We start from the raw sequence: 17,426 nt of genomic DNA, 5'->3' as shown, positions 1-17,426 counted from the left end.
TCCCGTCGCTCCCAGTCGAGCCTCCCAGTGCATGGCATCGCATCTCCCTCGCAGCAATCCTCTTAGCGTTGACCCCACTCCACCGACAGCGCCACCGCAATCAGATAATCCCATTAGGGACGAACACGAGCATAGCCAACCGGCCGAGAGGCTGAGTCAATGATCGCACACTTTTTGAAAATAAGAAATGTAAGGGGCCTAAAACGGGGAGAAAAAGACGCAGGGGCTGCTGGTTTTGAACACGCAAGACTGTGACCATGAGGGAACCCAACACCCATTAGAGGTCATGTAAAACGCTCAGCACTGTGAAATAAACAGACCGTTATTTTTAGTCAGTGCTTGTCTAGTCAAACTGAAGATGACTGAAAATTCAGACGAAGTGAAACACATCGTTTGGATTTCCAGTGTTACTCAATCTGCTTCTGCTTTGCTACTCATAGTGTGAGATCATTAACCATGACGTAAAGTTTCCCAACCATATATATATATAATTGTCAGTCAAGGGATCGGGGGCTTGTATACACTTAAAGGAAAAAGAGTTATTTTTACCTTGACTTTTCTCTCATCCTATAAATACCTTTTTAAAGCCTCTTATCAACTAAGCAACTGAATGAGAAAACTCTCACAAGGCAACACCGGTTCGCTTGCAGCTCACGGGGCCCGTGAAAAGACATGTCTTCAGGCCAACGGACATTGGAATACGAATACCGTGACTCCTATAACAATCATGAGCTTAAACGAATCAAATGAATGATGCCTGCAGTCTGTTTAGCTGCCTCGGTTTCAGGGCCGCTGCATTGTACATTCATAGACATTTGGCAGTAACATGCACTCTGCTGCATATGTCCGTTGCGAGTGCAGTGTAACACTGAGAGGCAAACTGGAAAAAAGAGGACTGGTCTTTACGTTTAGGCATTGATGTGCTCATCACAAGCTCGCTGAAACACCCTCCAGGAGCTTCGTGTTTTCTTAATTGCAGAGCGCAGTTGCCATGGCGACATCCCTTCCCCCCTTGCTGAGCCGCCGGCACATGGTAGCTTGGTTTAGGCAGAGCGGGATGGGGGGAATCTCTACACACACACACACACACACAGGGGTGTGTAGAGGAATATGTAAGCAGCCACTATGGAAATGGCCGCCCATGCCGAAGACATTCCGGCTCCTCTCTCCTCATCCACAGGGCAGAGGGTGAACCCCACTCTGTGTGTCTGACGCATCGACGAAGCCGTAAAAACTGATGGACAGAAAGATGAGCGCCACATCTGTGTAATTGTTTTTTCGGTTCGTTTTTTCTCTTGCGTCACGCAGAGCCAATTAGTTCAGGTAATGGACAGGAAACGGTGGCCTGTTGGGTCCCATTCATGGCCTTTTATAGTCCACACACAGCCGCGCCATAGATGGAGACAGAGGAGGTGATGTCTCTGGGTTCAGACGTGTAGACGCTCTATCAGATTACACACAACATGTAACGCTGAGACTGTCAATGCCGGTGTTCCCAGTCAATCGCCGACAGCTCATTTCATTGCACCTGTAGCTGTAGGTGACGTGTATTCTTTCGAATTAGATATTTGTCCAAAAATGCTTGTTTGGATCGTCTAAGAGTTTTGGAAAATCCTGATGCAATTTGCTGTGTTTTAATGCCCACTTGGCACAAACAATTCCGACAATAAACGGTGCAAAGATGCAAATAAACACAAACCAAAGTGGGAATTTCTTTTTACAAGAGCCTTTATTTAGAACAGTCCGAGGGATTATGAGCACACCACATTTCCCACAAGTGTTTCCATTTTCCAGCCAAAAGAAAGGAATTAACCAGTCAGCACATTAAGACATAACTGCAAAAATGCACAGTTAATTTGTTTCCTGTGACCTTGACTCCCTGTGCAGAGCACCCCACTGGACCTGATCGAGACCGGGAGAGGGCTGAAGTTCCAGGCGGAGCGCCCCCACCTGGTCAGCCTGGGGAGCGGACGCCTGAGCACCGCCATCACCCTGCTGCCCCTGCCCGAGGGTGAGACAGCTGCTGCAGCCACAACACGCCATTTCTCTCCGTCAGGGACACACTGACGCAGGACAACTGATGTCAGTGCTGCGAAATACACGGAGTCAGTCACGTTGGGGGGGAAAAAAGGCCTTTTTAAAGGCTTTGTATTATTGATCACCGTTGCATTATTTAGACGGACAAAAAAAAAAAAGGGGGCCGGTGACATCACTGGTAAAATTGCCATCACACTGTCCCATACATAATTACATTTTTTTTTACATGACATTTATTAAAAATGTTTTCAGGTCTTCACAAGGAACCCCAACAAAACACACACTTGTGTCTCTGGTGCCCTGACCCTGTTGCCACCTCTTTATCCATCCATTTGTCCTCGTATGTCTCTTTGTCTGGTGACTTTTTGGCCTTTCCTGTCTGCGCGTCTGTCCGCGTGCTGTCCTTCCTGTTCTCTATCAGGCTACAGGTTACAGTGTGACCGGACAAGGACAGTGTGTGTGTGTGTGTGTGTGTGTGTGTGTGTGTGAGAGTGTCCTGTGTCCAAACAGTGTCAGACTCATTTTGTAGTTTGAGGTTTTAAGGTGGAGTAATTCACCTTAGTTGAGTCAGTATGGACATTGTTCTCTCACCGTTGCTCTTAGTCTAGATGAGACAAGCGAGGAGCTGATGAGAATCTGCGTTGCCTTCGGTTGTCACGGTGCACTCAGAGCTATGACCTTACTGAGCAGCAGGTGACTCTCCAGTTACAAACAGGCTAAAAAAGGACATTGTCAGCATCATTTTGCCGGTTAAAGAAATCCTTTGATAGATATTTTCATCCACAGGTAGCATTGCCATCAAATAGGCTAAACCTTAGCATCATTCAGCAATAACAAGTTTGTGGTGAACGTTAATTATTCAGAAGAATCAGGTAGCTAAAGAATCAATTATTTACAGAACTCCATGGCTGCAGCTCAGAGGTTTACATGTTTTTTTGTTGTTAATCCAGCATTATTATGGAAAGCAAAATGACCATTTTCATTGCAGTTTATTTGCCTTTTTGTTAACGTTATCGTGTCCTACCCTCCTCAAAAACGAATTATGATGATGATAACGCGACCTGATGGAGTCAAAGCACCTGACGCGACCAGCGACTGCAATAACGCTTCATTATCAATTCAGGTGCCGGCTGTTTGCTTTCATTATCCCTGAGATGTGTCCAGAAGTCGACTGGAGTCGAGTGTCCAATGGAATTGAATAAGACATAGTTTAGAAAGACACACATCTGTGTGTGTATACAACATCCCACAATTCACGTTAGGACAAAACACAAGACTGGAAGCTGTTATTGCTACCAAAGGGGCTTCTACACAATACTGAATAAAGGCTCAGTTTTTACTTCATCTATGACTGAATGTACATTAATCCGCAAATCATCGATCTTGTCCCTTTGAAATTAAACCTTCAACACATTTTAGTGTGAAAAGTTTCATAAACCACCGTTTTACTGACAGAATATAATATCAGGGGTGGATCACACTTCCGGCTTCACATGAGATTTTTAGCTCTCTAACTCTTCTTCCTCCCCCAGGACGGACCACTCTGGGTCATGGTTCCATGGACATCAACATCCAGGGCCCCGGGGTGGCTGCTCAGCACTGCTACATAGAGAACAGGTCAGGGGTCATCACGCTGCACCCCTGCGGAAACCTCTGCGCCATAGACGGGCTCCAGGCGACGCAGCCCGTCCGCCTGTCACAAGGTACGGACGCTGTCAGCGCAAACGAGTGTCCCATAATTCACTCTGCCCGATCTGGACGCTTCCTGTTTTTTGGTAGCGCACATTTACCTGACGTGCAGAGTAAGTCAGTGCGACCAGATTGCAGCCAGCAACATTGACAACAACACTGCATCTGCTTGGTATGGATTTTCATTTTCTTCCTCTATAGAACGACCATTACAGGAAACCAATGACCGTACCTTGTAATTTCACCCGCCGACCAACGTGTATGATCTCGGCTCAGCCAGAGATCAATCCAGCAGCTCTCTGCCCGCTCCATGAAAGCGCAGCATCAAGAGCCAGCAGGTCTGCTCACTAAACTGCACAGTGAGCTTTTTTCAAATAGTCAATCGATTGAGGAACAGCCTGAGGTTTCCGTGTTAATGAGCTAACAGAGTGAGCTCTGCTGTGCTCGGGCATGCACATATCGAAGAAACCGAGGGAGGTACATCGATTTTCTAATCTGCTGCGGCCTGGGTGGATCGCAGACTGAGGGCTGGGCAGGGTTTTGCTGAAATGATCCACTGGGATGGTCATTTTCAAATGTAAAGGATTGTTTCCACAGAAGTTAAGGCTTCCAGGGGAAGGTACGGGAGAAGGTTAAGTGGACACACAAAGTCAAAAGTTGTTGGATGATATAACTAAACGGACGTTTATGATTATTGACACTTCAGAGAGGAATGTGCTGCACAGTCAGGGATTATCAAGAAATGTAAGTTATTTATCAACCCTGGTGCCAACACTTATTCCAGCAGAAGGTGATTTTCAGAGTGAAAGAACCTGATTGGTTCAGCACTTTGTCAAATGTCTGAGCTGCGTCTTAACACATCCAAACTTTCAGTAAATTTCTTTACAAAAAAAAAATTGTAAATTGAAATTAAACATATCAGTTTCCCAAATTTTTCTTTCTGTAGATAGATAGGTACTTTATTGATCCCAACCTGGGAAATTCTGGTGTTACAGCAGCAGGTATCACACAAAACACCTTACAAAATATACAATATATCCAAAAAAAACTATGTAAAAAATATATGAATTACAAAAAATATATAGAAGGAAGTAAATAAGGAATTAAAATGAAATATTATTAGTGGAAAATAGTGCAGTATGTGCAATCAGTTACCAGTTAGTTAATAAACTACATTTATTAACTACAATTAATATTGCAACTCTAACACTCTTAAATACAGGAAAGAAATACCAAAAAATGTGATACTTTTAAATAATACTTCTGTACTTGTAAGTAAGATTTTGACCACAGAACTTTTTACTTTTATTGGTTTGATCCCCATCATTGGCTATTTGACATTTTGAAGTGGAGTTCATTAGTAGTAATAGAAGTAGGAGTAATTCAATCAATCAGATCATCAGACGGTTCAGATCAGATCCACAGTTGAACCGAGTTGAGACGGTACAGCAGTTCAAACCTGTGTAGTTTTCCTCAAATCTAAATAATATTCACTGTAGTTGTTGGTTCTAATTGATTCCATTCTTTTGGGCTCTGTTCTTAAACAAACCTGTCGAGCAAAGTTGCCATTGCCATTTATCTTCACAGTAAACCAAGTAAAATTGTATTAATACTTAGTGATAAAAAGCCAGAACTATGAAAATCCATTTGATGGAATTTATTAAAATGTTTTACTAGATTGAGTGAGGGGAGATTTCCTTACGCTCTAACATCAGAAAAAAAGTTGGCATGAAAAGAATGATTTGATGGGATCAGTCTGTGGTGCAGGCCTTTGTCATCAAAACTGTCAATACATGTGTGTTTGTGGATTATGATCCTTCTCCTTAATTCATTAAACGAATCCGAGAGGAAGTTAAAACCAAGACATGTAAAATTCATGGAAGTTGACATCAGAGCCTCAGACGGAGCACGTCGATGAGTTAAAGGGACACGACTCACCATTACTCACAGTGTGAACTTCCCTCTCTGCTGACTGTAGTCTTACAGTAGAATACTCATAAAGTACATACATAGGACATGGGCTAATACCATTCCTGTGTTGTCTGTCAGTGTGTCCCCTCTGTCTTCTGGTATTTCAACCTGGACTCTGGCGAGGTAACCTGAGAGGGGACACGGGGCTATTTATACTGCCCCCCAGACAGATCTGACTTTAGCCCCAGAGGGGGTTTCGTGGCTGAAGCATCAGTGTGAGGGTAAAGCAGAGTTCACTCTCAGGGTCCTGCACAGTCGGAAGAGCTGAAGTCGTCATCAAACTCATAGTTTGAGTTGTTTACACGTCGCTTTCTTTAGTGTTAGTGTACAGTAGGCTGACACATGCAGGAAGCAGGTCAGACTTTACTGGTTACTCACCACTCCCATTATGAGTCATACTTCAATGTTCCATCATAGTAAAAGATGACTAGACACTGATTATATGTGTCACATCATCTAATGCTGTGTGCTCTCTGGATTTCTACACCTGGCAGATGAATAGTTTAGTCAACACCGTGGAGCGGCTCTGATCCATCAACGTGGCACTTGATAGAAAGTCAAGCAGCAACGAGTTGCTATTGTTACAAAAATGAAAATGTGCTCAACTTGCGTTTGGTGGTTAATCCTCTGGGATTTACGATATGAATCAGACGAGCCGGCGGATGGAAATCCCAGCAGTGAAAGGCCATGTAGAGTTTGTTCAGAGCGTTTCAAAGGGGCAACGGTTGGTCGCTTTGATTCAGCCTATTAGGGAAAACACTCGTGGGGGAAAGGGGGCTCGCAAGAAATTCTTTGGCTTAACATCTAAAATCCTATTTACACTATAAACGGAGAAATACCTGATAGCATGACTGGTAAATACCATAAAATATTTGATATTGGTAACTAGAATATATTGGATACATAGTTATGAGTGAGGGGTACTCAAAAATGGGAAAACATGAAGCCAAAGGTTACTCATTCAGGATTTTTGAATGAAGGTTAAAGGTGCCCTCCATCAAATCACATGATATGATTATTACTTCAGGTCAGGATTGGATACTATACAATTATTATTGGAAAATGTATTTTTTCATCTTGATCCATAAAAGCGATCAGAAATCAGGTTTACTAGGTTGTTGCCTCAATTTCAGTTTTTTTTTGTTTCATGTTAGTCCCTTGACTATACATTTGTCTGACAGCTTCATTTAATTTGCTGATTCAGTTTTTTCAAATACATTCTTTGGAATCTTATACAATATGACTATTACAGATTAGACGTTTTACACATAATAAATACTTTGGTTATTTAAGTTCACTTTGCTAGTGATACTTTCACTGTAGTATGATTTTATTTTATAACACAAAAAAATTATTAATATTCTCAGAAGACGGGACAACGAAGTGACAGATTTACTGAGGAGACAGTTTTTATGCCCCATGATTCATAAGAGTGGAACGAACCGTTAGAATAGTCTGAACGATATCTGATGTGGATGCGACTTATTTTTCTCGTTTTATGTTCGACAAAGGTTCCATGGCTTCTTCTGCTTCAATCGTGGATCTTCATATTCGCTCCCTTTTTTTGTTTACAGTGACGTTTTGTTGTTTCAGTGGGAATAACTCCAAAAAATAATAATCTGACCGCCTCACATTATGGTCATTATGGTCAATTTAATGTGCCTACAGAGGGAACTCGTATCCCGAGCGTCCACTTTTTAATGTGTGAGTTTTATGGCAAAATAAGTGTCTGTCAGCAGTTAAGGCTCCACCTTTGTTCTTCGGGCCATGAAGAAGAATATGAGTATGAGGAGAGAGAGAGAGAGAGAGAGAGAGAGAGAGCGCCCAGCATACTCTCTCTGTCAAATTGAAATCAGCTAAATTGCCCTGGTGGATTAAAAAAAAACCCCCTGCTGAATGATGCCAAAACTGCCTGACGTTAACAACCAATCGATGAATCAATAAAATGTTACTGATGATCAATGGACCTGGGCTGTGGATGGCCCCCCTGCCCCCACCTGTGACTCAGGATCAGGGTCTCCTCCTCCTCCTCCTCAGTTCCTCCTCCTCAGTCCCTCCCTCCCTCCCTCCCCGCCTCTCCGCCTCAGACAGCGCTGACTGTGAGCCAGCTGTGTGTCGCTCGAGCCCGGGCAGCGCAGCGCAGCGCAGCGCAGCGTGCGACCGCGTCCTCGCCGCGCGTGAACAGCCCTGGAAGGAAGGAAGGAAGGAAGGAGACAACGGGCCGCGATCACAATGACTGTAAAACTCCGGTGCGAGTGAGCCGGGGGGGATCTGCCGACGCACCAGCGGATGGACCCGCGTCGCACTGACAAGTGGCCCCGGGCAGACAAGCAACGCCCCCCCCCCCCACTTTTTTTTTTTTTTGGGGACGTGCACATATCTGCAGAATATATTAAGTTCCCCTCGGCGGTTTTTGGGGGGATTATCATAACAAAAGCGCGTCGGGACACGACAACCAACCCCCCCCTCCTAAATAAACGCTCCCGTTGTTCCGCATCGAGTCGCGGACAAAACACGTGGCTCCATTTAAAGGAGCCGAGGCGATGACAACACCGGAGGGAGAGAGGGGTCTCGTCCACCGCGGCTAAAGTAAGTGCCTGTAGTGCTTCTTCTGCTGTTGAATTAAAAACGACTTGTGAGGGAGGGGGTTTGGAGGGGGGGGGGGGGTTGTTTCTTCGGGCCGGTGTTTGGTAATTTGTTGAGCCAACCCGCGGACTGCGCGACGAATAACCGAGTCGACGACTCGACCCGAGCGCCTCCTCCACACTCACTTCGTGGGACCCGGCCTGCAGACTGCGCACAACACTTTGTGTTCATGTGGGAAAAAAATAAATAAATAAATATATATATATATATATATACATTTTTTTTGCCTTACTTTTTCGTTGCCTCATTTTGGAGTTTCTTTTCGAAATCCAGCTCTTTTCGCCTTGAACCCCCCCCCCCCCCCAAAAAAAAATCTAGAATTCATCTTTTATTTTGGGGCAACTGTATGGATAATAGAGCATTATTCACTTTTTTTATGAATTAACACGAGTCTCTTTTTTTAATTGGGCATACGCCCGGCAGACGTTGCCTGCCCCGTCTTTTCGAAAAACCTGCTGTCGCGGTTGCTCTTCCTCAGCTCGGCCGTCCGCCACAACGTTCGCCCCGGTGTGCGGCGGTGCGCCGCGTTGGCAAACTCCGAGAGTGATGATTCTGTTCGCGCAGAGGGTTGCCTCGGGATCATTCTTTTGAACGCCGATTTATTCCCCGTGAGCCCCGTGACCCGATTCAGTTGTGGAAGTCGTGCTGGGATGTTAGCACCTGTTTGGCCGAATGAGAAAAGTTTAAACTGGCGGCTTTTTTCTACGGAGTTTGGTTCCTCACTCCGCACATGCGCACACGTGAACACCTGCTCCAACTCTGCAGTCTCCTGCCACCCAGTCCCAGGGACGCAGCGTCCTGACTGACTCCCACCCTGCCTCCATGCGAGTTCTGTTTATAGACTACAAACACATACAGGTCTGTCAGATCTGCAGACCCCCCCCAGCAGTCTGGCATGACCAGACCCCAATGTGTCTTGTCTACTGTTACACTGCTGGTCCTTGTTGCCAGTGTGACCTAATCGGGGCCTGGTACCTGGAATAGGAGAGAGCTCTCACTTGGAGCATTCCGCTCCAGCAGAGGCCTCCGGGGTCAACGAGGTTCTGCTTATATTAGAAAAAGTTCAAACCCCGCCGGGGTTCCTCCTGCTGAGCCACTGCGCTTGTGCGCTTCAGCCTTTTTAGACATGTGCTCATCCTGTCTCCTCGTCATCCGTCACCTCTGACACATTGCGTTGACCCCCCCCCCCCATTGTAAGGAGAGGATGTCGGTTGTCGGAGGGGAGACGTCCCATCGGGTCGCTGCAGATGTGATGCGGGCTCCTCCAGGAGCGCAGGTCAGACATGTGTGAGGGAGATGGAGGGTGAGAGAGAGAGAGGCTGGTAGCAGCTGGTGTGCACATGCTGCATCTGTGTGTGTGTGTGTGTGTGTGTGTATGTGTGCGTGTGTGTGTGTGTGTCCAAGTATGTTGTTGCTTACACAGTCGTTGACCGCACATCCTCTGACTACATCAAGGTCAAGGCAATGTTTCCAAATGAGACGTTGGTCAAATACTGCACATGCACCAGTGCCTTACCAGGGTTGTGCTCACACTGGGGGTTGATGTAATGTAATGACATCCCCACTGTTCTTCATACGTTCTTTTTTTTCTGTCGTAATTTATGCCCTACATAGTGTCCTCAAACATTCCACCCGTGGAACTGTCTCAGTTGTGTCCGTGACGTGCTAATAATAATGAATTTAGAGCTGTGGGTGACGAAACGACATCGTTCACAAGTTTTTGGAATCTCAATTTACTGCTCAGAGTAAATGAATGGGGGAATGAGTTTTGGAGTCGATTCTCACAAAATCAGGGCCTTCCTATGGCCAAATAAAAATAAATGTCGTCCTGAACTACAGTTAGTGGCAGTGATTTCTGACCAGACAAAAGTTAGAACACAACAACACAACATGACATTTAACTTTTAACTTGTAACCTGTAAAAAAGGAGTGCTTTTATTTGAAAGCACCAGAGCAGGCAATTTAATCGCATAGGATTTCAAGATGAATTAGATAATAAAGCCATGATAATTATTTGTCATTGCAGTTAAACATTCTGTGCATTTACACTTGTAAATCGGATACCGATTGATCCTCAGGCCTGCAGCCATCTGCCTGTGGGAGCGTGTTCTAACAGCGGGGGATCGGCTCGAGCAGTTCTGACAAAAGGAGAAGGAGGGGAGCGGGGGGGTGGGCAGGGAACATCTGTTCGGACGAGCGGTAACCCGCCTCCGACCGTTACCGTGATGAGGGTCCAGAGACGGCAGCTGACAGCACTGCTGCATCTGGTCTGTGGGATGTGGATGCTGTGAGAATGGTGGGGATGTGAAAAAGGACAGACCGTTTTAAAAGGACATTCCGCTAATGTTACGCATAGAGTTCAGTGTATTGATCAGGAGGAGTGCAACGCCGACTGTGCAAACAGTTGTATAATCTTCGGTGGAGGGGGGAGGCACCATTTTTAACCTAAACCGCGACCTCTTCCTAAACGTAACCAAGTAGTTTTCACGACTTAACGTAACCAAAACCGCGTTTTTGTTATTGTAACCGTGGCGATGAAGGTCTGGTACACCTGTTGCCACCTGTTGCCCCCCCCCCCCCCCCCCCCCCCCCCCCAGAGACCTTTGTATCGGTCGTATCTTAGGGTAGAGACAAACCACCTACGTGGTTGTTCACGTTGGAGGACTTGATGAGAAATCCTTCCATCGAGGCATCACACTGGACTCAGACTTGTTCAAACATGTGATCATTCTTCCAACCTCTTATTCAAATGGTTTTTCCGACATGACGCGAATGCAGCATGGTTAGACCTCTCCTCCTCCTCCTCCTTTTCCTTGTACACTCAAGACCAGTCCCATATCTTCCTCTGGTATGTGCGTCTGTGTTTGATGGGCCCTGGCTCAGTGAAAGGCAGTCATTGATTAACCGGTGGGCTTGACTCTCTGGCCTTTTGCTGAGGCTGTAAACCATCAGCTTTCCATAGCAACTGTCGGCCATAGTTGCGGGCATCCTTTTGTCTGCACCTCCTCCGCCGCTTTAGTGACCTGGTTTAGTGGCGACGCCTTTGTCGCGCACAACTACAAAATCACAAGACGACCACACGTTTCTTTTCCTCGTAGTTAACTAATAGTGGTTCAAGGGTTGCAGTTAATACTTTGGTGAGGAGAATGCATTTTGGCGGAAAGGGATGTGGAGCGATGTGTAGCAAAGCCCCACAGAGCCTCAGGGGTTTTCTGTTGATTTGGGCTATTTAAATTAGTTTAAACAACTTTGGACACATAGTATACTTCCTTTTTATGTGTTACTGAGTCAGTGTGCTAACTTTATGATTCTTCTATACTTTACGTTGTGTTTTGGTGTCACAGTTAAACTTTTTTAGTTATTATTTTTATCAAAAAGGGTCAAACTAAAAAGTTAAAAGAGAGTTATCAGTCATGTCACCAAATGATGAGGGCCTAAATTTGACCCTGACCAATCAGCACGTGACTACCATGTTTGTCCAGCCAGAGAAATTATCAGTCGACGCAGAGGTTGTCAGCAGTAGTAGTTGTAAGCTGCAGTTCGTGCCGGCAAATCGTCGCTGTCCATTTAAGAGTCATTCTGTCTGTAAGCCAAGTTACAGAACCTGAACTGTAAGTTCAAATTGTTTTGTGGCCGTACAGAATATCCTCTGCTGTTTTTCTGGCTACAGTGGGAGCGGCGTCCTCTCTGGTAATCCCACCAACAAAGCTCTGATTAGCTCAGTTGTTCACCAAACAGCTGTCACTAGGCCTATTCGAAATGCTGAGCAAAACAGGCTACCTCGACAACGCTGGTTGTCGTTTCACTTTGACAGTCAGAGCCCTCTGAATCTGGCCGGTCGCTCCCGGAAAAACTCAGAAATCTGATAACTGGCAATGCCTGAGCATGAAAATCACCTCGTCAAAGGGAAAACTCAATAGGAAAGACTCCTGCAGATAATGATGGAGCACCAATACTCTGATTTCTGTGTGTTCTCTCTGCTCTGGTGTCCCGTGGACATGCTCGCGTGAGATGAAAATATGTGTTCACCGCCTCGGACAGACGGGACAGTGCAGAGGAAGTAGCGTGACGGCCCTCCCGAGCTGGATCTGGAGACACAGACGTGATGTGCTTCTCCACAGCGTTGCTAGCATGTGACATTCACAGAGCAGCATTTCTTTAACATATAAGTGTAACCAGCACTTTAACTTGGCTCTCCCGACTCCACATGAACCCGCTGTGGTGGTGGAATGCGAGGCCTGCTCGCTCCGACCACCGCTGGGTTCCTCTGATCTGATCTTCGGGGAAATGTACTTGAGGCCAGGCCAACGCACTGGAAAGATTTAATGTGGTCGCGCCGCAAACGATGGAATATTTGGTCCGCAGACACATTTTGGAGCATTTCTCTTTCGAATGCCACAAAACCCTTGAGGCATGATGTGGCATTAATGCTGATTGGCCCGAATGGTCCCACATAAATGCTCACAAGGGCTTAAAATTATTATTCCTGACAGCTCGGTTATTAGATTGGTAGTTTATTAGATGTGCCCTTTTTATGATTTTCTGTTTTAATATAGACGACTGCGGACTGACTCTGGATTATAAAAATGTTCTCTGTATGTAATTCATGTATTCAACATTCACAATCCTTCAATTCAATGCTACAGTACTTTATCTCAAAAAATGTTGTCTGTCATTTTGTCGTGGCTCACAGGTTTGAATACTACAGCACCCCCTGAGCTCACAATGAACACGGTGCCGCATTCAGCTGTACTTGTGATTTTATATACATTTTTCTCAAGCGCTGAAACCATAAAATCATTAATTTATTGGTCAATCGACAGATACCTAACTCCAACAGATTGATTACCAGTTAAGTGATTAAGTAATTCATCAAGTAAAAGAAACAAATGTGTTGGTTTCAGCTCCTAGAATCTGAGGATTTGTTGGTTTTCTCTGTTCAATATAAAAATGTTGAATAATTATTTTTATTTTCGATTAAGATCTTAAATGGATGTTCATGTATTTATGTTGTGAGTTCTCAACAAAAATGTACTTTAAGTATTCCAACATCCATGTCACTTAAGACAAGGAAACTGCAGATCATCATGCTTGTGAAACTGTAATCACAGAATATTTAGCCTTTTAATATATTAATTGATCAAAATAGTTGCCAAATACTTTTCAGTTCATAAACCAATCGTCTAATTGACATGGTCTCTTCTTTACATCATGGCCATTTCAGTCGCTTTGGTTCTTGGATGGTCAGACAAAACAAGCAAAAAAAAAAAAATAGTATTGTGACAGGCATTTATAATTTGGCTGACTGACAGGAACTATATATAGATAGCCACCTTGACTCAATCTCTGTCCGTAGCTTTGCATTACAGTATGTGCTCTATAATCTTCTTTCCTGTAGTTTTATTATTGAATGGGGTTAAAGTGTCCTTGTGGGAAGGTAGTGATGACCTTTACCGGACAATGTGAGTCCTCACTCCCCGAGATGTGTCATATGGAAAGTCGATACTGGAAAATCTGTTTCGACAACATATTATAATTGGTGAAAACCCATAATTTCCCCTTGATGTAGCGCTTAGAACACATTTTCTTGGTTAGCATTTGGTTGCTTCTTGGTTAAAGTGGAGCTCAGTGCAAGGCTGAAAGCTGCTGATCTTGCAGTAATGCTCCGAGTGCACTCTCTGCGATGAAGGTTGTGATTAGAGGAATAGTTCCTGGAGTGTTCCTCTCACACACCGGTCACAGAATCAATCTAACTGATTAAGTTGGAGAGGGAGGTTTCTCTCTCACACACACACACACACACACACACACACACACCCACACACACACACACACACACACACACACACACACACACACACACACACACACACACTTCACTTGTCCTCCTCTCTGTGACTCCAGTCCCTCTCACCGACATTACCCATCGTTCCCTTAAATTACTTCATGCGTTGTAATTTTTGAAAATGCCAGTGTGTCACATTTTCCTTTTGGAAGGACTTTGAAACGCAGTTGTTGATTAAACTGATCTCGGTGTCTGCCGCAGCTCATTTCGCTGACGTCAGCCTTCCAGAGAAACTAATCCTGAGATGGTTTATGTGAACCACTGGTTCTTGGAAGAATCCTGACGTGCTTATCCTGGGTCAGGGGGTTCTGATGAAGGAGGGAAGGAAGACGAGATGCTCTGGTGTTTTAAATAACTGAAGCCAACACGGTCATGCCAGATGTGGAGCTGATACTTTACGGCCCTGACAACAGACGTGATTCAGATCACGGCTAATGGACTGTTGGTGACTGGTACACGAAAGTGAATGATGTTTGTAATTTGATGTTGGAATAATCTGTCCATCCAGTTCTGTCGTGCTGTTTTTGATATGCATTCCTGCCGTAATACCAGGGATTAGTAACTTCCTTCAAGTATCACTCAAATCTTAAATGTTTCATCTCAAAGTTTTGGTGGAGTGTAATTGATTATACCTACAATCAAAGTACAACAACAGTGCAACAAAGTGACTCCATCCGTGGATTCCAATTAAGGCTAATTGCATGAATAAGATTATTAAAAATAACAACAGCTTTTAGTCTGTGTTGTGTCAACGTGGCTCCACACGGTTAGTAATTTGCCTGAACAAGTAAGAAACCAGATTGTGGTGCAGTGGTTGTCCTTGGAAAAATGACGCCACACACAGTTTGCTATTTGCACAACCATGCACTGAAAAACAGACGGGAATGAGCCTCCAGGTTGGCACAAGGAGTATCAGTGGAAACTGGTGTTTTAGTGACTGATGAGACCGTTTGAAGGACGTTGCATGAAGTCGACTTTGCCAGCGGCGTCCAAGAAGAAAACCTTTGCTCATACAACTGCACTAAACTGCAGGATTGAACTTTACCAAAGACCATGACAAGAGGCCTGATGACCGCTGGCAGCACATTCTTTGGTCAGAGACGAAACCTAAATAAATTGGTTTGGATCCGACGGGATCCAGCGTGTTTGGTGTGGACCTGACCCGGACTGCCACGGTGACTGCACAGTGCCGGCCATTAAACATGGAGGTGGGAGCGTGCTGACGTGGGGCTGGGTTTGTGCAAAGGGTTGCAGGACCGGTGACCTTTGTAAATAGTGTCTGAGCGGGCCACGTTTCATCCCTCCATTGTCTGACAACAGAAACAGTATGTGAGATCAACTTTATTGTGAATTTGGCTATACAATATTATCTACATGAGCACAGCGAGTATGGCTGTATCATTAATAGCAGCTTATTGCACCAACTAGCCAGATTTACTTTCCACTGAAAGTAGGGTTGTTATTTACAGTGGTTCCACAACAGTTTTCGTCCTTCGTCACACAAACACTACTGAATTTAGACCTAGTCTTGTTCTCCAAAGATGATGCTACACTTTTCAAGGGCCCCAAAACACTAATGGTTATGTCTCCCTGCCAACGCTTTCTGTGAATCTTTGTTCCCCACACGGACCAAAATTGGTCATAGTCAGCATCAAACAAACATGAATGAAAACACCTTTAAACGTTCAAATCTTAATCTGCAGACCCATTCGGTGGAAATTTAACACGGGGCTCGTGTTTTAACGTGTATCCTTGGAAACGAGGGGTTATTGCTAGAGTAGCAGATTAGAAACATCATTCCCGAATGTGGAGCGAGACCAGACCACCCTCCCTGCTGTGGAGATAGTCGATCACCAGAGAGTTCAACCTCCATCACCCCTGGCGTCACCTCTCCTGTCACCCCAGCCCATTAGCTGCAGAGAACATGACCTTTGAAGACGAGGCCTCACAGGCTCATACCTTTTTGTGAATGGAGGGTGTTTTCTGTTTTGGGCATACAGTGTCGTACATCGTCAACAACGCACTGCCAACTTGGTACTGTCTGGAGAAGCCAACGTCAAGTGAGTGTTATGAAGTTGTGAGGCAGATAGTCATAAATATCTTGAGCAGCCTGCAGCCGTGCCAGAAGAAAAAAAAAAAAAGAAAGACTCATCCCAAGCATTTTTCAACCAAAGTGATTCCAGTCTAAATAAAGGACTTAGTGGTTTGAGGTGTGGTCGGTGCATGGTTTACAACTCCACCCATCAGTCTGTTTAATATGAGAATGGCATGTCTGCAGATGATCTGCTTAGTGCTGGAGATAAGGGGAGAGGAAGGTGGAGGCTGGTGTTTGAGACTAGAAACAGATGCTGTTCCACAAGCAGACGGTTGAGATACGATATTGAAGAGCTCCTCTTCTGGCTGCTCCTTCAATCCCTTTTTTAAATTTTTTTTAATTTGGTTCAATTTTGTTCAGGTTGTAAATGTCCCAACAAACCTCTCGCTATACATCGGTCATTCTCAGTTTATTGACTTTACACAAGTGCTTCCATTAAATTACCGTTCATTCCCGTAATTGCGAAATGAAACACTGCAGTTTCTCTGTGCCAACACTCGTGTGGGCGCGCTGTAATGGATAACTGCATGATTTATGTTCCTAACCACCCCCACCTCCACACCACTGAGTATGACACACGGCCTGTTTAGAGCATCTCCATATCCCGACCCGTTCCAGGGACCTGGATAAATGCTGCACGTCTCACAGGATCATGAATCCTCAGCCTTTTTTTTGTGGAGATCCATTGTCTGACGCTCCCTGCACTGCGGCTCCTCGCTGCTGGAGGATCCATCATGATAAGTAGCTGTGAGGTGTTGTAATGGCTGACTAGACGAGTGCTAATTGGTACCAAGGGACTTCCAGTAATGGTCTTCAGACAGCATTTCACTGCGAGAAGATGGATTGATTAGGGAAGATGCTGTGTCTCCAGCATGACACTGGCTTTGCTTTGTGATTCAACCAAACAAACTTCTTTTGGAAGGTGCGAGTTATTGTAAGTGTCAAATGGGCCCATGTAGTTTAAAACTGAGAAAATTAATTATTGAAGTTTATGTTTTACATGTGTGGAGATCTTTGCCCGAGGTAATGTCGAACAGTGAAACATGGTCACTGCATTGAACATGGTTTAAAGTTTATTTCATGTGATTTTTTCATATATTTACCATCTATGTCTATGACAGAAAAATGATTTTATCAATACTG

General features: G+C 44.8%; 1 protein-coding gene across 21 annotated transcripts in view; it reads left to right on the top strand.

Annotated features, from left to right (window-relative positions):
* The window catches only part of phldb1b (pleckstrin homology-like domain, family B, member 1b), an 88,970-nt gene that overhangs the window by 17,217 nt on the left and 54,327 nt on the right, over positions 1 to 17,426 (top strand). For 19 of the 21 annotated variants that reach the window (XM_047335846.1, XM_047335850.1, XM_035621697.2 and 16 more), the window contains exons 3-4: positions 1,888 to 2,011; positions 3,570 to 3,740. In XM_047335846.1, the coding sequence (XP_047191802.1) occupies positions 1,888 to 2,011; positions 3,570 to 3,740 (295 nt within the window). Of the gene's footprint in view, positions 1 to 1,887; positions 2,012 to 3,569; positions 3,741 to 7,783; positions 8,287 to 9,541; positions 9,620 to 17,426 lie in introns of those variants that run through there. The other 2 variants (XM_035621703.2, XM_035621704.2) reach the window with 2 other exon arrangements.

This window comes from Scophthalmus maximus, chromosome 11 (assembly GCF_022379125.1).
Source record: "Scophthalmus maximus strain ysfricsl-2021 chromosome 11, ASM2237912v1, whole genome shotgun sequence".
Classification (NCBI taxonomy): domain Eukaryota; kingdom Metazoa; phylum Chordata; class Actinopteri; order Pleuronectiformes; family Scophthalmidae; genus Scophthalmus; species Scophthalmus maximus.
Note: the sequence above shows the minus strand (reverse complement) of the source record. Positions and strands in the feature narration are given on the sequence as shown.